At 38.8% G+C, this 22,930-nt stretch overlaps 1 protein-coding gene across 2 annotated transcripts; it reads right to left on the bottom strand.

Moving 5' to 3' along the window:
- Positions 1 to 1,930: 1,930 nt before the first annotated feature.
- LOC121865458 (dolichyl-diphosphooligosaccharide--protein glycosyltransferase subunit STT3A-like) lies at positions 1,931 to 16,914 on the bottom strand. Of its 2 annotated transcripts, none has more exons than XM_042364905.1 (13): positions 16,808 to 16,914; positions 12,659 to 12,780; positions 12,154 to 12,321; positions 11,438 to 11,598; positions 10,914 to 11,004; positions 8,121 to 8,227; positions 6,943 to 7,134; positions 6,323 to 6,715; positions 5,929 to 6,090; positions 5,600 to 5,788; positions 5,242 to 5,461; positions 3,687 to 3,875; positions 1,931 to 3,383 (listed from the first exon to the last, which is right to left on the bottom strand). In XM_042364905.1, exons 2-13 carry the CDS (start codon positions 12,765 to 12,767, stop codon positions 3,238 to 3,240), a joined length of 2,127 nt encoding a protein of 708 aa, XP_042220839.1. In that variant the 5' UTR covers positions 12,768 to 12,780; positions 16,808 to 16,914; the 3' UTR covers positions 1,931 to 3,237. The 2 variants fall into 2 exon arrangements, with proteins under 2 accessions (XP_042220839.1, XP_042220838.1); XM_042364904.1 differs by lacking the exon at positions 16,808 to 16,914 and adding an exon at positions 16,567 to 16,784.
- Positions 16,915 to 22,930: the final 6,016 nt, after the last annotated feature.

Here is a 22,930-nt window from a genome sequence, read left to right as displayed (position 1 = left end):
TATTAACATTCACTTAGTCCCACTTTGAGGAGGAAGTTGAGAAGTTACTTGACCAGTGTACCAATAGACCATCTAAATCTTCCCATTGTTCTTCTGTTGTAATGTTTGGTAAACCTGATGGTAACTATCATACGGCGATAGACTATAGTATGCTCAACACCGACTGAATTTCATGCAAAACCTATGAGTACTGTATATGGATTTATACAAGTTGAATGGTTCAACATTTTTCAGAATTGGGCCTTACTAAAGCTTATTACCAAGTCCCACTAAGTGAGAAAGCCAAGGCACTTACTGCTTTTCCCACCCACAAGGGATTAATGGAGTTTTGTCAACTCCCATTTGGATTAGTTACTGCTTGTGCTCCTTACATCAGACTTAAGAGGATTGTATTGGCAGGACTTAATTATGTTTCTTTTTATTTTGAGTAAGTGTTTATATATTCACACACTTGGGAGGAACATTAAGAGCCCTTACTTCTGTTCTGGAGCGTCTACACGGATCATGGATTAACTGTCAGATAAACCAAGTGTAAGTTTGGTTTCAGTTATATTTAGTATTTGGGCTATGTTTTTTATGGCAAGTCATTTAAGCCTCTAGACAAAAAAATTCAAGCCATTTTAGAGGTCCCACTTCCTACCTGCAAGAAAACTCTTAGATCTTTCCTCAGCATGACAATTTTATAGGAATTTCATACCTCTGGCATCTTCTCTTACTGGTCCCTTGTCTGATTTATTGCATAAAGATGTGCAGGAACCCTTGATTTGGAGCAAAGAACTACAAGAGACGTTTGATCAACTTAAATTAGTTACAAAATTGATAAAAGACGAAGTAAGGTTGTGCCACCGATTCACAGAGTCGTGGTAACTGGGTGCCAGTCCCCCCTGTATCACCAAGTGTTGAGAGTAGTAATAATTACTGTACACGAGCAATCTTGGTGCGGGTGTTTGAGAAGTGCTAGTTTAAGTAGTAATGTAATTGAACTGTGGACGACCAATCTTTGTAGTGTGTCACTGTCACAGAATGGCCCTGTCGACGTGAATACTTGTTTGGCCAATGTGGAAGTAAGGCCAAATGGTCTTTGGAGTTTGTATCAGTGTTAAAGTAAATTGGACCAAGTCTTGAGTGAGCCCCAAGGAGTGGTTCATGTGTGTGTGTTCTGTTAGTGTCATGTATTCAACTTCATTTTAAATCAACCTTCTTTATTGTATGTTGGGGTATCATTATCCTGCAGTATCACCTTTGTTCTTCCACACGTGAAATACAAATGAAACCATGTGCCCCAGACCTCACCATGCTATCACCTGTGTAAGAGGATAAAGATTATCTGTATAAGAAGTAAAATAACTAAGAAAAGAATAAAAAGGAATTAAGTAATTAAGAAAATAAAAGTAAACAAAAAATAATAATTCCCCGCCTGTACACTCACAAACATTTATTTGCGATAACCAGGGTATTCCTGTACATGTTCCAGAAAGTGGAACAGCTGGTCATAGTTTTATATATTGCCATTATTGTTAAGATCTCTAAAGTTTCTGTACCTCTGTTTAACATGTTTCCCTTTAGATGACTACAGTACAAGTATATCACTGAACAAAAGTTATAATTATCAGTACTGTATATTCAGCTCAAAAGAAATACTTTCCACGTGTAAATTACAAACTATGTGAAACAGCCCCATATACCTGACAGATACAACATACTAAGTCTTCAGAACACCAGGAGGCAGTGTGGACAACCTCAACTGTAAAATCTGGTATATGCTTACAGCTGGGTGACTTGGGGTGTCTTGATCATGAACCAGCAACCATTAGGACAAGTGGCGAGTGCTGTGTCCATCGTTTGATCACCACACCCCTATATACTTTACATTAAATTAATTCATATAAATTTCCCTCAAAAAAATGTAGAGGTCATTTAAAACAAAATCTATATGAAAACTTTTACTAAATGCACACAGTCAGTGCATTTCTGGAATGATCACACATACACTTCACAAAAACTGTCTCCCTTATCAAAAGTGGATTGAGGACAAAAGAATTAAAGAAACACAATCCTGACTTTGTGCCCAAGTTTGAACTTCATAAACACTATATCTGCTAACAAAAGCCTGTACAGTTGTGGATAATATTCTCTCTACATTTGGCAACATTTGGTATATACTTATGGATCAAACATGTGACAGCTGCTCTTCATTATAAATTGTCATAAAATCAACAAAGTCCAATCTTTAATACAAAAATAAATCTGAGTAAACAGACAAAATTCTAATCACCACTAAAGTACTGTACCCACAAGATCCTCAGGTAGATCCCAGACATCACCAAAGGTGTCGAGGAAATTTTCTCCACGAATGTATATATGACGATGTTTGACAGCATGAATAGTGATACATAACATTCTGAGATGATACAAATAATCATGAGAAGAAGAATAAGATCAGCATTACAGAGAATGAACCCCCATTCTAACACAAGCAAAATGACTCGACCGCCAAATCTATGACTAACAATCATATAAACAACAAAAGGAGCATTATAAACCCATTTAACAATTTCTGTTAAAACAAAGTCAAGAAGAGTTACCTTATTTTACTGCAGCCAGTCCAAAGTACTGTAGGTCTGCTAGAGCATTTCATGACCTATATACAAAAATACAGCTTGGAGTGAAATATAGCTCATATATACAAGACCATTGTGGCATAGCAAAGGCATCATAAGTAACAATCTTGAACAGAGAGCAAAGACGATGTATACCATTAAGAAACATGTTCAATATAATTACTTTGTACACTCGCTCCAAGAAGTACTGTGCCTGTACTGTATATTTACGGAGGGGTCCTATGAATTTCAAAATGAACACTATGACACCTGTTGTCTCAGTAGGGTTTTCAAAATCCTTAGTCCATTGTGCCAGTCTCACAAAATCAACAAAATACTTTTTGTAGCGAGTGTGTACACAAGTATGTAACTAAGTTTAACATTGGCTTCCTGTTCACTTCCTTCAAGTAGGTAAAATATAAATTTAAGAAGAATTACAATCAATTAACTTGTACAGTATGTACTGAACTTACACAACCATTTCTATGTAATATTTCAAAATTAAGCACCATTAACAAAGAAAGAATCTGAAAACAAGTTTTCAACGGGAAAAAATTCAGTTCAAATACTGCACTGGGAATTGTATAAAAACTGGTCTAAATTTTTTCCTACTTCCTAATTAAGTTGAAAATATAACTTAAGCTCCTCTATTGGGCAAATCTTTAACCTTGTAGATACGAACAATCCAGTGTTCTGTTGTGTAAGCTTCTTCAAGAACATCAAGCTCAAAATCTTTGTTACCAATTTCAACATTACGAACTCTATCATAGCCCGGAGGTTTTCCTGAAATGAAGAAAATTTTCATGTTAACATTTCCTTCACTAAAATTAATACTGTACTATACAGTACAAAATTTTTAACATGGCAACTGCAAGGATGCACTTTATACATTGTAAAAGGCACAAGTATGGGGTGAGTGAAAGAGAAAGGAGTGCTGTTAAGTTGGTGCAAATACATTCAAATTATCACTTTGAGTAACATATATGAGTCGGTAATCAACATTGTCTTGCTTGTCTTCACAGTTCTTCATAAATACAGCCGTGCATAAATATCTAAAACATTACCCCCAGGGAGAAAACTACTCACCTCCTTCTGTGTAGACTTGCCCAAACCTGTAGTAACACATTTTGTACATGAGGCAGTTTAGCAGCGTGGGAGATCCCTCTTTATCCACTCGGAATTCCCCGGCAGGGGTGTAATAGTCGTGTTCCTTGATGTGTCCGCCCTTCTCCGTGCTCCCTCCAATACGCACCATCCACAGGAATTTATTGATATCTGGTAATTAGAAAATAATAAATAAAATAACATAAAAACTTGTCATCTATTCAGCAAGTTCACTTAAGACAGAAACACATGATAAAACAGCAGAGATACCTGTGGTAACTTTCATATCAGTACTGTACATTAGCCATTAGATGTCATTCACCATAAAAGACAATTACACACCCTATATAATTGCTCTACAGTGAGTTCTGCTATAACGAGTGTTTTGATAAAACGAATTTGCTCTAACGCGATTTATGAATTAGGAACGATATTTGTATAACGCGAACGCTTGTTTGCTATAACGCGATTTTTGCTTACTATTTCTCCAATTTTGTGGTACAGTGGGGTATGGTATAACGAATCTAATTGGTTCTAGAACCTTGTTCCTTATAGCATTCGTTCGTTATAGGATTAATCCATTCCAGGACCCCAAATACAACCACTTAACACTGAAAAATATAATATAAAATTGTAAAAATTTTAAAAAAGTGCATAAATATGCATCTAAACCCCTGAAATAAAGAATATCATTAATATTTGTAATAAAAAAACAATAAATTAGAAAAAAAATAAAAATTAAATAATGTTCGTTGTAGGAGTTTCGTTCGTTATAGCATTCTCAATTTTATAGGTAAAACCGTTCGTTATAGGAATAATCGTAGTAGGATCCGTTCGTTATAGCATACCCCACTATTAACTGTGAATATAGTAAAGAAGAATATCAACAAGAAGCGTTCTGGTGATAGAATTCCCGGTGATGATCGTAAAAGAAAGGATATAACACTTGAAGAGAAGCTCGATTTTATCAACCTCAAAATCACCCTTCTCCCCCATCAAGTAAAGTGTTACATTTACTGTATGATTTCATTATTAGATATGAATGAAACATTTATTTAGACTGTGCTATCCTTTGTGTTAGGCTAACTACTAAATTTTTTCGATTTCGAGTAATCTGCACCTAGCCCTATTTTCTCCATAAGCCCTGTTATTTCTATTACGCGATTTTCTATAACACGATATTTTACAAGAACACAATTATCGCGTTATAGCAGAACTACCTGTATTTTATATTCTCAGCCAAAAGTATTTTAAAAGTACATCTTCCTAATATAAAAAAACAACCTTCATATACCAACACTCCCCGGTTTACAGAAAGGTTCCGTTCCTGAACCCTATTCATAAGCCAATTTTTTGGTAAATCTAAAATGACCCTTCCATAAGGTAAATATGTAATGTATTCTGTACTGAATCACAGATGGCGTCTCACAAGGGGATGTCTGTATATCTATAAGAACTATATTATAACTAAAGCGAGGTGATCTACACACATGCCAGAAGTACAAGTGTTAATACTGAGTACAACACATGAACTCACCATCAGAAGAATAGCCAGTGAGTCCTCCAAAGATGACCAACACATAGTCTACATCAAGCTCTCTCATGATCTCATAGGCTTTGTCCTCGGTGCTGGCCATGGCTTGACCCACACGGGATATGTGAGTGTTATTCCATGTGTTGTTGTCCACTAATATAGTTCTGTTGGCCATGGCTGTTATCTGATATCCATAATCCCACCATGACATTACCTTTGCATCCTGTGAGTCAAAGAAGAAGAATTTGTGATTGAAGAATATAAAAATTTTAAGCATAAAGGAAAATAACACGTGAAAATTGAGTAATGATGCAAACAAAATGTACTGTACTGGACTTGTGGTAACATGAGTTATACAGACCTCAGGAGTGTTGTGACGCAGCCAGTAGTAAGCTTCCCTGAAATCATCAAATATGATCCTGGATCCATCATGGCCACGAGCAGAGAGAACAATTGACGGGGAGCTGTAAGCTTCAGATGTTACCCAGGTGCAGTGGAGTGTGTACATTACCAAGAATACAGACATCACACACACAAAGAATGTGGCAATCTGTTGAGAAAATCGTTAACAGCTTTTGAAAAAAAAAGAGTACCACAAAACCAAGCAATTATTATAAGTAAATTCATTCTCACATACCCCAAAATTCATTAAAAAATCCCAAGAACTCCTCTTTCACAGGTAAAACTCACTTCACTCCTCATAAAGTAGTTGCCCTCAAACTTGGCCTTCTTCTTCTCCGTTTTAACTTCATCAATTTGCTTCATGTAGGTGGAGAGCATGGAAGACACTGCTATACCAGAGAGAATACACATCACAGGGGCCAACACCAGCATCAAGCGCACCATCACACCCTGACACAGAGATTATCATCAATCAGACACAGAGCTGCAGATGTTGCCTTAAAACACATAACTAGGCCTTTGTTTTGTGTGTACTTCATTGAATATGAAAAAATAGTGAGCAGGAATTCTCAAATGTTGAATGCCGCTTGAGCAGTTTCTATCATTATGAAGAGCCACCACAATCAACGTACACTGCCATAAATAGGTACAAGAATATAAGCACTTTCTATACTGTACTCACTGCAAAGTAGATGCTGAGGACACCATAGAGAATGATGAAGATATTCTCATCTGTAAGTTTGGAGAAGCAGAAGTAAAGACCAACAGGAAACATGAATGTCAACATCTGCAAGTCAAAGTAGAAGGAAGACCATGCTGTGGGCTGGTGCTCAGAGACAGAGGCAATGATGGGAATGTTGTTCTTGGCGTATGATGGATCCAACAGCGAGTAGAACCTTCCTGTCCACGGTGCAATCTTGCCCAAGGCTGTGAGCACTACTAGCACCAACACCCCCACCACGGCCACAGTGGAGATCACTGCACGGAACAGTACCTCAAACTGGGTTTTATTTAGGCGGGAACGCACGTAGTCAACAAAAGAATGTATCTGGCACAGCCCAAACACACCAAATGCCTGTAGATCAATACCAAACAATTAACCATTAAATTATTTCTCAAAATAGAAAAATTATTTACATAAAGGCCAATTGATGCAGTGACTAAAATACTGTAGCTATATAATGTCTTGTGTAACTTAATAAATGTGCACCAAGTACAGTACTACACCCACTTGTATATTTGAATTTTTCTCATTACAGGCTGTGTGAGGCACCAAAGGAAATGTAAATACAGACTTCCTACCCCCATGTGTTCAGATGTGGAGACAGGCTGGAACCCGACAAATGATATTTGCATGGAGAGGATGGTGCCGATGACGTAGAGGGTGGAGTATGCCACATACACCCTGTGAGAGAACCGGCCAGTGATCATCAGGGTGAGGACATGCAGAGGAATAATGTTGATCAAGAACACATATCCACCCCAGGATGACACCTGTAAAGAAGAAGGGATAAAATTACCAAGAGTAATTATGCAATAATTCAAAAATTTTCAATGTCCTTGTAATTCAAATACTGTACATTGTTTATAGTTACTGTACTGTACTATGTACAGTACAGGTACCTACATATTTCACAGCTGAGCCCCAAGAAATGAGCTCTAGTCCCTATATGGATGATGGGGGTGAATCCAGTCAAAAATCTGGAAATAAGGAGTAGGATAATGATGTATACACCACTAAAATGTTCCAGTCAAACAGAATCCATAACTGGAACTGTTTATTACCAAACTGTCTTGATAACAATGATAAAAAGTTTCAGTTTGATAATTTCATTCTAATCTATTGTTCCATTCTCTACAGATCAAGAATCACCTGTGCAGTGTACAAACAGATGGACATGGGTAACACTACAGTATATGTTCCCTCTATACTGTGTCTACATTTGTGACAAAGGGCAGCCAGCATAAATAGAACCCACTACACAGACAGCCAAAGCAGAGGATCAAAATTGGCATGACACTTTTGGGACCTGTATGTATGTGTCAATGGCCCTAAAAAGTTATATAACTGCTACGACAACCTTGTGTACTGGTGAGCTGTGTCGACCAATATCAGAATTTTCATACATGTTGAAAGTTCAGGGTTTCAATGTTGGCAGGACACATGGAGGTTCCTAAGACGGAACTGCGTTAAATTTGAACCCCTGATAAATGACTACTTGATCAAGAAGTTAGAGGAAAGGGTGAATAGGTATATTGATACAGACGGAGAGGTAAAAGTCCAGGAAAACTTGTCAACTGTAATCAATAAAAAATAACGCAGTACAGTACAATACAGTACAGTACTACAGTATCTGTGAAGCTATGCCTGGAGGACAGCCATCCCTACTCACCCTCACAAGCAAAAGATACAACATTAATTACCATACACATTAACTCCAAAGATGAACAAAACAAAAAAGATTCCCACATTAACTTACCATGTAAAAGTAAGCGAGTGAAGCCATAGTTGACCAAAAGAGTGTGCCAGTCTTCACAGCTTTGATCCACATGTAGTAAGTCAACAGCATACAGAAGATGGCAATACCTGGAAGAATTGGGAGGTTTAGTCATCACACACCACCTCAACTATTACCGTATACACCACAAGGTGCTAAAAATAATGTGAAAGTTGGAGTATGTACCGGTAGTCAAGTACATGCCTGTATAATGTTAACTTGGTAATACAGTGTTGTCAAGGGTGGAGTACCTTTACAGTATTATGGATCTGGGATAAAAAATTTAGTGTAAAACAATCACCTTCAAATAATTACAACCAACTTAGAATACTTTAAATGACAATTATACTACACCTGTACATTTTAAATAATTTTTATACGTCTTACCAAAAATATAGACCGGCTTATGAGTTCAAGTTAAAACTTTTCAAATAAAAAGCATTTTTGGTCAAAGGTACTCACAGACATGCTGGTTAACCCTTCCTTCACTGTGCAAAGCGACTGTAGTCTATTTTAAAATTATTGTGCTACACCGCCAAAATCGACTGCAGTCCATGACAACAAAAATGTTTAATCCCTGCTTAAATCAACTACGTTCCAAGAGTCTGAATGCACCACCAGCCCTGGGTTGTGCTGTCATCTTTCAGTAAAATGCTAAACCTTAACCTCAAATATACAGAGTCGCAGATGATGTCTGACGCCCGAGCCCCGGCTATTGTTGACCGTCATAGACTTTTTATAGCCTATCATCCGAATAAATAATATAAGATTTTATTCTGTTATACGGGGATAGGCAGTTTAAGTGTGATGAGTATGAAAATATATATAAAAGAAGGATATAGATTGCAAAAAGTGATGAATATGCATCAATATATGCTATTTTACAGGGGCTGAGGAATACTGATGAACCACCAGTGTTTTTGGCTTCCCATTTTCTATGGTGGTATGAATGTGGAAGAACAAATATTTTGTAATAACCAAGGCACATTTTTACGGGTATTTGCTACTGTTATGTGTTTGTACTGAGTTTAGCTCCCTTTACAGAGCCATGAGTGTAAGATGCAAGATGATTGTTGGGAAGAGTTGTGCCACTTCCTTGTAAGGAAGTTTATAAAATGTTTGTTTTTGTTCAATCCAGAATGTGACGTCTAGCTTTATACCGAGGTATGTACAGTAGATGCCTAGCATTAACTCGCCAGGCCAAATACAGGCAATTAAAACATTTATGTTTATTGAAATAAATGTGTTTGTATAGTCTGTTTTGTTTGGTTTCACCCAAAATGATTCCAGGTGAGGTACAGGGGGCCATCCAAATTTGCAGAATTTTATTTTGCAAATGAGACACTGGATGTTCCCAAGAATGTCTGTGGGTAGTTTTAAAGTTGCCGGCATTTTCGCGGCTGGGACAAGGAACCAATCATTCTAGAGACAGTAATTTCCTTTACCTGTTACCTGTATTGTAAATATGTGTGTGTGTGTCTATACACACACACACACACACATATATACAATACAGGTAGAAGAAATAATTGTCCTAAGGGCAAACACAAGGGGAAAATACATATCTTTGTACACAAGTAAAAGTGTACCCCCCTCCCCTTGGTCAGCAAATGTGATTCGCGGATTGGTGATTCGCGGCCATTTTGAGAACCTAATCCCCGTGAATTTGGGGGGCTTTTATACCAATATTGGATCTCAAAACCTGGCTATAATTTCCATTTAAAATTAATTTACAGTAATGAATAACTTGGTTGTAAGGCATGATCCATGCTTCTGGAGGCAAATTTTGATAACATCTGATTTTTCAGACAACTTTATCTGCAGAATACCTGTTACAATTTGTTTTTCTCAATGTTTTTCATAAAAAAACATGAATTTCCATTAGTTACCCACATTTTAAAGGAATTTTTGTGCCAAACATGTAAACTTCATATAATTCTCATAATATAAATGTAATAAAAAAACTAAAATTAGCACTTTCATATTTTTGGTGACAATGACACTTGTTGGGAATAATTGAGAGATCAGACAATGCAGTGAAACACCGACTATGCGACGACCAAGCCTTAAGAATGTTGGAGAAAACAAGTCTGACTGATAAGGGTATGGAGTGTAAATGAGTGGCGAGACAGCTCTTTTTCACAGATAACACGACTGGTGGAGGACAGGAAAAGTTGCATATGACAAAGGTACACATATAAGAATAAATTCAAACACTTATAACCTACTTCTGGCAAAAAGATCAATAAAATAGAACTGTATTAACACGAAGAATTAAGTCCATTACAGGGAAATACTGTATACAGGACATCCTCACACAACCTGCATATAAATGAAAGCACCAGAGTACAATAACATTATACTTTCCTCAATGTTCAAGGTGATAGGAGGTTGCAAACCCCATCAATTACAACCCAAGAATTTTAGCATTTTCTCAAAGGTGCATGATGCTTCCTAAGTGATGTCCCACCCACCCACACCATTTTTTTTAATCTACTGTACTTATACCACCTCAAACACAGTATTCTGTCTAGTTATATTTCATCACTCCATCAAATTCATTGCTATCTATAATTCATAATGTATTAAATTACCTTTGACAAGCCACGAATATCCCCGAGAGGTTAACTCTTTCACTATGAGGATGCCACTTTTAATATCTTATTTGGCAAGTGCTTGACGATTTTATTCAGCTAAGAGGGGGGACCCATACAAAAGGAGTTAAGATTTACAAAGATTATCAACACCAGAAGGAAGTACCATGACATTCATTACCTTCATTATCATAAGAGCCAGCGACAGAACGTGATATGTATCCTGGCACAATGGCAATCATCACAGCAGCGACCAATCCTGCACCTGGACCCTGTGAAGAAATATGTGTATGTCATAAAAGAAAAATGAAATTGTAGAAACAGAACAGGAACTGAATGCCATCTTAATTATAGTACTTAGTTCAAGAATGTTACAAATGATAAGATATTTTAACCATTTCCAATTCAAAATCTGAATATGTCACAGTCAATGTGCCAAATCAGACAAGTCTGTAAAATACCTGTGAAATTTTTCTGTTTCATGTTGTGTATAAGTTATGTTAGAACAGAGGTTCGGTTCAGTGTAAAAGTAATTAAATTTTTGCAGTTCGCAGGTGAATAACCTAACCTGGCCTACCCTAACGTATGCACAACAGGAAATGAAGGAATTATACAGGTATTTTACATATCACCTGACTTGACACATTATCCATAAATCCAAGAGTGACAAAAACTCAGGAAGATCAGGCACTACTTAAACATTACCTTCAGCTCCTTGGCCAGATGGTAGGTAACGAGAGTGGTGAGCGAGGAGAAGAATGGCGCCAAGAACACACAGACATTACGCACATCTATCGTTATGTGAAGCCAATTCAAGATGTGGTATATGGTCGCTGAGGTCACCATCAACCCTGGATAGATGGTACCTGCAATGACACACACACACACTGTAATACACTATCAAGTTACAGAAAATTATTTATGATTACAAGAGCTTATAAAAGTACTGAAATACATTACCTACAGTATTAAGTTCCAAAAAATGATAAATTAATACAAAATGAACACATGAATTCTTATCTCATCAAGATTAGGAACCCCAGCTTATTTTTATTACGATTCAACACCCTAATGCGAATCTGTTCTGATCCCCCCGAAGGTTAAATACACAAGGGTTCCTAAACATCATATGAGCCACATCTTCTATCAGTGTTGCACGAGTTCAAAACTGCTGTATAGAGTGACGACCCTTTCACTACGGGGGACACCACTTTTAAGATTTTATTCAGCTCGGAGAGGAAGCCATACACAATGGGTTAGTAGACTATCTCAACTAAAACCTTCACAATAGGAATGGCACTTTAAACATTTTATTTAGCTAATGCCAGATAATTTTATTCAGCTCAAAGGCAACCCCGTAAACAAGGGGTTAACAGTATAGCAATATCACTTGCACTTGGCCCGACAGTTGCCATACTCACCTCCAATGATCCTGCCAAGTGGGTACCACGCTCGATCGTCAAACCAGTTATGGAAATTATAGAAGCCTTCCTCAGCCAAAAACTTGGTGGTGCGGTAATTGAAGTAAGGATCAAACTCGTGGATGACGGACTCAAAGCGAAGGACTGAGAAAAGTCTGCAGGAGAAAGCTGTGAAGAAAATAAGATTACTGTATATTGTAAGGGTAAAATTGTATTATACAACCAATACAGTATAGGAAACACCAATTTATGAATCTTATGCAAAATAAATTAGCGACCGTATATTCACTACAATACTTTATAAAAAAAAAATTTATCAAATTTGCTACTGACTGTCCATCTAAATATAAAAATATCACCAACATTTAATGGGGATTCCACTTTAAATTGTCATATGTTTTTAGTCTATACATTATGAAGCCAAACTTCCAAAGGTTTTTATCAATACAAAGGACACAAACAGGAACATAACTTTCAGTACCACTAAGAGCAACAACAAACGTACAGAGAATTGCCGCAAGAGAGAGAACAGCCATTTTCAGTAGTGTGTCCTGCTTCTCCACTGACATGCGGAGCCATCCTCGCGTCCGGTAGTTTAGCACCGGGCCCGACATGTTGAACTGGAAACTAGAGAAAATCTATTTGATGGTACTTTCCACCCAAAACATTCATTCATATAATCAAATACAGTATCCATACCCAGTATAGTTTTCAAGGTAACCTAAGCATTAGACATCCCAGCCCATTTGACCTTACCCTTACAATTCTACTTGGTAACAGTTAATGACAGAGGTCCAGGTTAACCAGCTACCTAAAAAAAAAAAAAATCCTATCAAAGAAGACATTTCTTACCTCAGGAATAAACCATAATTATTGAGGAGGAGGAATTGCATTTTACCCGTCAATAAAGATTCTTCACCTCACCCAATAATAACACCTATGTGCTTCAACTGTTCATGTGAGCAAAAACATTTCATAGACATTAACATTTCTAATGCATACTCACCAAGATGCGGCAACTTCAGAAATTTCGTGATTTCTTTCTTACGTTACGAATATCCCAAAACAGACAAGGAAATTGTAATTTTTGAACGTAATATTAATTTGGTAATAAACACGAACGTTTTCTTGTCTTGTCCTTTGCAGGCACTCCCAATTAATGTACTGTATTGTACATTACATTTGTCATACCTGTATTGTGCTAAAACAACTTATCTCTCTTAGGATGGATGTAAACTGATTTAGGTTACTTTAGGTTTGGTTAGGTACAACAGATAGGTTCATATGGAAAGGTTGCTAGAAAGTAAACCATCACTGGAAAGCCTTTGTCAACAGTTGAAGCATTAATATGGCATCATTGGGCGGGAGGGCACGAAGGGTCTCTATTTTGGGGAAAACTACGGAAAAAATACCTTCCTCCAATGATTTATTCTTTAGAACAGAAGTAAGTTTTCTTCTATAAAGATTTTTCATAAGGTAGCAAGTTAACCTGGACTTCTGTCATTAATTGGTACTAACTAAATATTAAGGTACTGTAGGTCAAGTAAAAACTTAACATTTACCAACAGATGAAACACACCAACCAAATCTAACCTAATAAGCAATTAAATCTTTGGTTATATAATACATTTATATTAGGGTCACCACCTTAACCCTCCCGCACATCATGATTTGAATCGCATCAATCATTGGGTTGCACTGTTAGCATAGGTGACAAGAATTGCACCATAACTTAAAAAATTTGCCAACAAAGAAGTTCTCAAGATAATTGCGTACAATTTCCATGCGTCATAGATGAATGCATGATCTTACAAGTGATGTTTCCAGAAAGTACCAAAATGCTAGTGGAGTTCTGCTGATAAGTCACATCTAATTAGTTGTATCAAAATTCCAAAGCCACCGTTGGAAAGTTCACAAAATTCCTCTTCTGTAAGTGTATAGAGGTTTGTGAGAAAATATCCGAGAAATAGTGTAAGGAACATTTTTTTTTCTGTATTCGGAGTGAAAAACTAGTCTTACTCTCGTCGTTTATTCATTTTTTCTTCAAATATAAAAGCCAAAACATTAATGAAACCAATGATGTATAAACTCAAGCAAACAACTATTGTATTTCTTCTGGGAAAAATTAGCCGGAGAACTTAAATGTCCAGACCTCATGAGTGGTCCCATATTACTTTTGTTGTTGTCATGGAAACTTAAAATCTTATCGAGGACATGAGAGGTTTAATTGTTTGGTTTGAGATTTTTACCAAAACATTATCTTCATGCGACAAAATACAAATTCAATGCTGGAATATAACAAATAAGCAATGCACCTCCAAGAAAATTAAATTACATCTTGACTTCAGCAGGAACAGACCACTGAACAATTGCTGTGGTTCACTCCAGCTAAAATTAAACATACAGTAATTCAGCTGTGCTTTTCATTCACAAAAGCACAGGTGTGGATGCCAACAATTAACTACCTTTAGTATTTGCATAAATTCAAAGTAGTTTTTACACTACAGTATTAGTTTCATGGAGACCTCCTGAAATATGATGTGGCTATCATAACTTTCACTGTTAAGTTAGGTTGGTATGCTTTCTCTGCTGTCATTAATGTGTTTAGCCACAATCACCTGCCGGAAGAAGCATTTACACGATGGTGTTGTCATGCACACTTTACAAATAACTCTCGTATCTTTGTGCTGGTTTTATATTTCTTACTTCCCTCTCCCACCAGTGTTTCACAGGGCAATACTAGACAACTGTGGTGTGCTCTATGCTCCACCTTCAAGAAATTTCTCAGCAGAACAATAAAGCTTTCTTACCTCGAGAAACTGTCAAAAAGTGCAAGAGTAATATGTTTTGTGTAATATTACCTACGTCTGAAATCAGCGGAGGAAGACGCTTGACGCAACCTGCCGTGTTCACCTTGTTTAGACTGTCAAGGAATTTCATTTTATTTTAGAGGATTTAAATATAAGATAATGCCAATATTTCAGGTTAGGTGAGATTAGGTAGATCAGTTTGGTTCATTTCCTGATCGATAAACTTAAATACAATAGTAGTATATGGTACTTCAAGAATGTTAGCAGCAGTCACATGTTTTCAAGACAGATCGTTGGTTTGCTTCATAGAATTCGTTTTATAGATGAAAATGAACCAAATTGACCAAACCTAACTTAACAGCTATCATATATTCTAATTCACTAAAATTAAAAGTTCCTTGAAATCAACCACCGACTGTCTAGTTAACAGCAGTTACTCACAAGCTAAACACAGCAGGCAGAGGCAACTACTCCACAGATGAAAAACACTGAAATTTGGGTAAATTTACAGTTTCAGCCACAACTATTGTTCGACCACAAATTTTTGTTTTACCTTCATTTCTGATGGAAATGAGTCATTTTGGATTTATCACCCCCCTTAAACAACCTGACCTAACCAACCAAAGAAACCTACCTAACCTTACCTAACTTCCTAGCTGACCCTGCTATATTAAACAGAAAGTACTTACCGGAGGGAGGAGGGGGTAATTTGATATCTGGTACCAATTAGTGCAAATTTGTTGAAGCATCATGGTGTAATTTTACTTTTTTTGTGGACGTGAGAGTAAGCTTGGACTGAATGGGTCGGCTGTAAACAAACACACGACAAGCGGTGACAGCAGATTTACCTTAATTTCTTACGTGAACTTACTTTCTCAGTTAATATCCATTTGCGACGAAGTGGTTAAAAAAAAACCTACTGACAACACAAATAATGGCAAACAAAAAATTGCTCTAACCGAGTTGTGGCTGAAACTGTAATAACACAGGAAATTTCTATGTGATAAAATGCCAAAAATATACATCATGCTCATTCAGTTTCATGAGATAAGAAAACTTTGTTATTCTATGGCAAAATGTCCTAAATTGAAAGGTAAGGCTGCACCACTACCATCAAGTATCACCAGTCATTCTATAAATTAAAAATACCCTAAGTTCCATCACAAGTTAGCAACACTAAAGAAATCTGTTGATGAGCAAACCTTATCACTAGTATTCTCATCTCATGACTGACCATCCTACGCCATACTTCCAATTTATAATCAAACTACAAGATATTAACAACACCATCATAATATAACAAATTAAACACACAGCATCCATTAGCATATTACACTGGTTCATGACAGGCCACCACACCCCCTTCACCCCTCCCCTGGCAGTCAGTCCTCTCCACAGACACACATATATAAAGTATAAGACCTATACGAGACTAATAATAATTATATGATGATTCTCTAACCTCATCTACCGGGTCAAGAAATGAGTGTAATGATAACTTGTGGCCATCAGCTGGTATAGGGCCACTAGCCTACACCTCTCGCACCAATTGACAGGGCAAAACAACCTTATAGGTAAGTAATTCATTTATATTTCTACTTACATATCTTAATATGATGTAGTGAGCCTCTGTGTGGTGTGTGCGAGGGTGAATTATATGAGAATGGGCGAGTGAAGGAAGGTGTCGGCCTCTCATTGGTCGGTGGCCGGCGTCCTCCTCAACAACCCTCCAACACCTTCATATCCCTCATAACACTCAATTATAACACGATATTGCGACTCCAAATAATAACAATGATTGGTGGGGTATGTGTGAAGGTTGGTAACGTGTGATGGTAACTCACTGTATCAGCTGAGTGTTGACAGCTGAGGTACAACACGGCAGGCGAGGGTGAGCGTGGCCACCACTGTGAGACAATGGAGGAGCGGCGGCCGTCTGTTGTCTCCTTATGTCTTGTGCACAGTAACCAGTGTCAGAATGTTTACTTGTGAGTATATATATATATATATATATATATATATATATATATATATATATATATATATATATATATATATATATATATATATATATATATATATATATATATATATATATATATATATATAATTAGTAGTAGTACCATGAACCAAATTTCGAAAATTTTATCTTTGCAATCAAAAGTTCAGATAATTCTAAGACACTTTTCTTCTATAACGTTTCCCTCGCAAATTACCTATATTATCATTGTTACAATTTCTTTTTCTTATTGTTATTGGTAGCCATTTAATTAAATGTTACTCGGTTGTTCTCTTTAGGACTACGGTAACACCTTTAAACCCATTCAAAGTCATTTAATTCCCTCATTTATTCGCATTCAAATTTATTTAAGTCCCGCATTTAATCTCCCATGAAACTGTTTATTGACGTTCATTTTCATTGATGCTATAACAGAAAATAAAAGTCTTGCATGGGGAACTTCTTTATTTTATTATTATGGTTGTAATACATAAGGAGGGTAAGAGGGAGGGTAGGAGTGTACTGCGCACATCATTGTCATTCCTAAAAACCCGTTTTAATTCATATTACGCTACATATTATTAAAAATCCACCGCGCTTGTAGAATCTCAGGAGAGACGTGTATTTCCCACCTGTTTTACCCTCAGGATCACTCCCAGTAAGTCCCGCCTTCGAACTCAGTTGTCACTACGTTTATTGCACTCTCTACTGGCAAACGCAACCTTGAATTAGTCTGTTTAAATCAACTTTAGTAATTCGCCAGACCTTTGTCAACTGAGGGTCATCTTTGAATAAGCAACAGTTAGTTTGTTGTGATTATTGTCATTGCGTGAGTAGCGATCACTGGCAACTCAGGGGTATATAAACTCAAGATGGCCAGGGAGCGCGTCCCCTGACGCTGCCCCGTTTGTCTCCAGGTATGTTCTGTGTTCCCTAGCCATTCAGTTAATTCAGTCAATTGTAGTGAATATCAGTGTTCATCAGTGTTCATGATTTAACAGTTGAATTGTCATTCACCCAGTGTGGGAGTAATATAACGTAAATACGTCTGTCGTCTAGACAAGAGAGTTTGTTGGTGTTGTCATGTTTCTCAGTCCCCTGACTCTGCCCCGTTTGTCTCCAGATCGAGGGTGGGCTTAATTGAAACCCACCGGTCGCTCGGAGCCGGTGGATACCCAGCAGTGGTCAATATAGGAGTGATGGCGCTGATTCGGCATGATTAATCGGCTCTACTCTACCTCGTGGGCCGAGGACCCCAAACCCACCTCGGGTCGGAGTGTAACCGACCACAACAGCAGTTGTTAGAGGCGCCAGTGCTATACCCTGGGACAGGCCTTGGAATTATGGTCCACAGTGTGGTTGTATGTGTTTTTTACCAGTGTGTTTTATAAGAAATAAATCAATTAAGACATGTTATGGTTTCACCCTTCTTTACCCTTATCGATCTGGTCAATGGAAAACCTAACCCAATGCCTAGTCCACTCTGCCCGCTACCTAACGAGCTACATGCTGTCCAGAGGGGGTCTGGTGGCAGCGACCCTTAGAAATTAAGATTAGAGTTAAGTTATCCCCTTAGACTTAGTGACCCCAGAATCTGGCAGTATAGGAGGAGGGAGTGGGGTAAAGGTAGGGAAGGATGGAAGATAGAAAGAATTAGGGAAGGAGGAAAGGAGGGTAGAAAAAGGGAAGGTAGAAGGGAAGAAGGTAGGCGCGATGGTAGGAGAAAAATAGAAGGGGAAAGGAGGGAGGGAGGATAGAAGTTCGGTAAAGGGGAAGAATAGAATGAGGTAAAGGAGGGAGGATAAAAGTTCGGTAAGAGTGTCATGGTCACGTTGACTGTTGATCTATTTAACTAGTGATTCTTATTAAACTCCACGACCGCAGAACATGAGTGGGTTAGTGACCCCCGAGAAGACGTGTTTTTCCCCATAGAGGCTACACTTGTGTTTCCCTCCCAGTGTCCCAAGACAGTTATCAATGCGTTGTTTATTCCACTTTCTCCTGGGAAGCTCAATCTTGAATTAGTCTGTGTATATTAACTAAAGTAATTCGCCAGACCTTTGTCAACTGAGGGTCATCTTTGAATGAGTAACAGTTAGTTTGTTTGTGATTATTGTCCGTGCGTGAGTAGTGATCACTGGCAACTCAGGGATATATATACCCAGGGATGAGGCAGGGCGAGCGTCCCCTGACGCAGCTCCAATGTTTCCCCAGGTATGTTTATGTGTAGCCATTCAGTTTGATTCAGTCAATTGTAGTGAATATCAGTGTTCATCAGTGTTCATGCTTCAACATTTGAATTGTCATTCACCCAGTGTAAGAAGTAATATAACGTAAATATGTCTGTCGTTTCTAGACCAGAGATTTGTTTGTGTTGTCATGCTTCGGTCCCCTGACGCTCTCCAATGTTTCTCCAGATCCCATTGTGATTCTTGCATCGCTCAACAACTGCCCCGGATGTAGTAGATACCCAGCAGGGACCATATATAAAACGATGGCACCGATGTGGCCTGATTAATGTGCTCCACTGCCTCGTTGGGCCAGACCCCAGACTCGCCATGTGTCTGGCTACCACACACAGTAACAACGGTCGTGAATCTCAGTGTTCTACCCTGGGACGCACCCTGGAAGTATATGTCCACAGAGAGTGTTGTAACATGTATGTTAGGGATAATTAGTTGGAAATAATTATCCCATGTTGGGTAGTGGACCCAGGTATCAGCTGATTTCATTATTAACGTGTATGTTGAGTAAGGTCTTGTAACTGTACTGAGAAGTACCACTTGGATGTTGAGTAAAGTAATCTACAATGAGTGCCATGTACTATGTATTGTGAGTAGGGCCAAGGAACTGGTCCTGCTATGCCATGCAATGTAACACCAGTAAGGTTGTGTGCATTGAGAGCATAAGAAAATAAGTAAATAAGAAAATAAGTAAAGAAGAAAGTACTGAGTCTGCAATAAGCCCAGGAGTTGAGCCTGGTAGTTATATGATTAATATTATATCTTTTTCCCTTTGATTTCATATTAATAAATTTGTTTTTAGAGTACTTTAGGTGTATTCATTTCTCCCACAGTAATTTACCTTTATTTCCGTCCAAGTGACATAATACCAGAATTACCATACCCATGTGCCTAGACCCTCGACCATGCTACCAAAAGAATGTCCATGCTACCAAAAGAATAGGTGACAGAACCGAGTAAGAGTAAGAACTAAGATAAGAGAAGTAAGTGAGATGAGGGTGGTGTAGAGGTGTTGGAAAACACACGCGCCCTCACAAGAGGGAAGAGTAGAAAGAGAGAATGGAAGAATCCTAGGAGGGGGGGGGGGTAAAATGAGGGTAGTGTGAAGGGTAGAAAGAGGGTAAAAGAAAGGTAGTAGAGTGAGTAGAAGGAGGGTAATATTGAGGGTAAAAAGAGGGTAGTAAGGATGGAGGGGGGAGGGAGGGAGGGAGGGATGGTAGAACGGATAGAGTGACGGAGGGAGGTATGGAGGGACGGAGGGAAGAAAGTGAGGAAGGGATATTTATTATATATAACAACGCAACCAGGATGGACCTTATCACTCTGGTCCATGATAACAAAGTACAAGAGATTTATATACGTCTATCTTGAGCGCACATCCTCTCTCTCTCTCTCTCTCTCTCTCTCTCTCTCTCTCTCTCTCTCTCTCTCTCTCACCAGAACAGGGTGGCAATATTGACAATATATATCTTGATTTTACCAAGGCTTTCGACAGCGTACCCCCATAAGAGGCTGAAAATTTAACTTTCTCCATGATCGCAAGCAGTGTGTGGTGAATACTGGTACGAAATCGTCGTGTGTCCCCGTGAAAAAGAGGGTTACCATAGGGCAGTGTATTGGGCCGTTGTTGTTTGTTTATTTCATAAATGACATGACATGCAGAAGCTATACACTTCTCCATACAAATGCTTGCGAACAATGCCAAGTTATTTAGGGAAATTAAGAACCAAACAGACTGTGAAGAGCTGCAGAAAGACCTCTGTAAGCTTCAAGAATGATCGAAGAAATGGCTGGTAAGAGTCAATGTCACGAAGTATAAGAGGAGGCACCTGGGACATACCGACGGTAAGGAGGCGTATCATATGTCCCAACGGGATGAAGAAACTGCATTAATAGAGAGTGAATGCGAAAGGGACCTGGGTGTGTATGTTGACAATTAACTTAAGTTCTCGGACCATTGTGAGAAGAAGGTGAATCAGGTAACTAAATTATTAGGTCTTATAAGAAGGTCGATCAGATATCTAAACGGTTCGTCCCTCATAACGATCTTCAAAAGTGAGGTGCTTCCCCGCCTTTCTGAAAATGTCCAAAGGAGGGCCACCAGACTGGTGCCTGTACTTTGGCACCTCAGCTATCCAGAGAGACTAGAAGGCATATAACTGCCTAGCTTATACTACAAACGGACAAGGGGAAACCTAATTGAGGTCTATAAATATTAAACCTCTCAGAGAACACTACTCAGTCGACTGTCCTTACCTGGAACTGACGGACGCCAGCGCCACAAGGGGTCACAGCTCAAGGTTGAAAAAGCTACAAGTCCAGAAAACTGTGAGGGGTAACATTTTCGGAGTGAGAGTTGTGAATTATTGGAACGATCTGCCAAAGTGTTGCGACGGCACCGAGTGTGAGCTGTTTCAAGACCAGGTTCAGATATATTCAGGAACCAGCGCATGGCCAGTATTTGGCAACAGCGCGTAACAGAGACGTGATCGACCGCCCAAGCGGCTAACGAGCCGATTAGTGGTGAAAAAGATAAAAGTAAAAAGTAAAACGGAAATATCACGACAAAAAATATTAATTACAAACGAGGCGAATGCCAGTCCAGTAAACATTTATAAAAGTGTGTTTCAGAGGGGGTGTGCGTGTGTAGGTGTGGGGGGAGGAGTGTGTGTGTTTGGGGGGGCGGAGTGTGTGTGTATTGAATTGAATTGTGTGTGTGGGGGGAAATCTCAGGGTATGGGGAGGAGAGAGGTGTGTGTGTGGGGGGTGAGTGTGTATGGGGAAGGAATGTGTATGTGTGGGAGGAGGCGTGTGTGTGTAGGGGGAGGAGGTGGGGGTGGTGGGGGAGGAGTCTGTGTGGGGAGGGGGGGTGGGGGAAAGAGGACAGGTGGGGGAGGTATGTGTATGTGTGTGTGTGTGGAGGAGTGTGTGTGCATGTGTGTGGAGTGAGTGTGTGTATGTGTGTGTGGAGTGAGTGTGTGTATGTGTGTGTGTGAGTGAGGTGTGTGTATGTGGGAGGAGGGGTATTGGGGAGGTGTGTGTATATATGTGGGGGGAAGGGAAGGAGTGTAAAGGCGGATGCGTGGGGGAAGTGTGCTTAAGGAAGTGTATTTATATGGGGGAATGTGTATAGGGGAGTGTGGGGTGGGGAGTGTGTGTGTGTGGAGTGTGTGTGTGTGTGTGTGTGTGTGTGTTGATGTACCTGCCCACACAATAGCACAACTCTAAGCTCCTCCTAATGATGAGATCCACAGAGTTACAGGTAAAATATGTATTATTCTTTCCCAAGTAAAACGAAACTCTAAGTCTTTTTTAACCTCGTTATGTTGGCCCTCAGGCATCGTCAACACGCATAGACCCTCAACCTCTTTAACACGAACCCTTAACCTATAACACCGCTTCTATAATAATAAAAAATATTCACTGGTATCTATACTATTATATTGCTTATAATTCTAGAGTTGTTTTTGTAGGAATATAATTGTTATTGTGGGAGTAAATAGGAGTTTGTGCGGGCGTAGTGAGGGGGGGAATCCATGACGAGCGGTGACAGGCGCTTTGTTGGCAGGAAAACGGAGAGTTTTTATTGGCTGGGTGGCAACAATGGCAACATTCACAAATACACAAATAACATACTGGAAGACGAGGCGACGGCTGGATTGGAGAAGAGAAGACGAAGGCGACTGGCAGATACAAGGAAGATAAACCCCACGGGATAAGAAGCT

Source organism: Homarus americanus, unplaced genomic scaffold (genome assembly GCF_018991925.1).
Source record: "Homarus americanus isolate GMGI-L3 unplaced genomic scaffold, GMGI_Hamer_2.0 scaffold25483, whole genome shotgun sequence".
In the NCBI taxonomy this organism is placed as follows: domain Eukaryota; kingdom Metazoa; phylum Arthropoda; class Malacostraca; order Decapoda; family Nephropidae; genus Homarus; species Homarus americanus.
The sequence above is the reverse complement of the archived record's forward strand: the minus strand, read 5'-3'. Positions and strand labels throughout refer to the sequence as shown.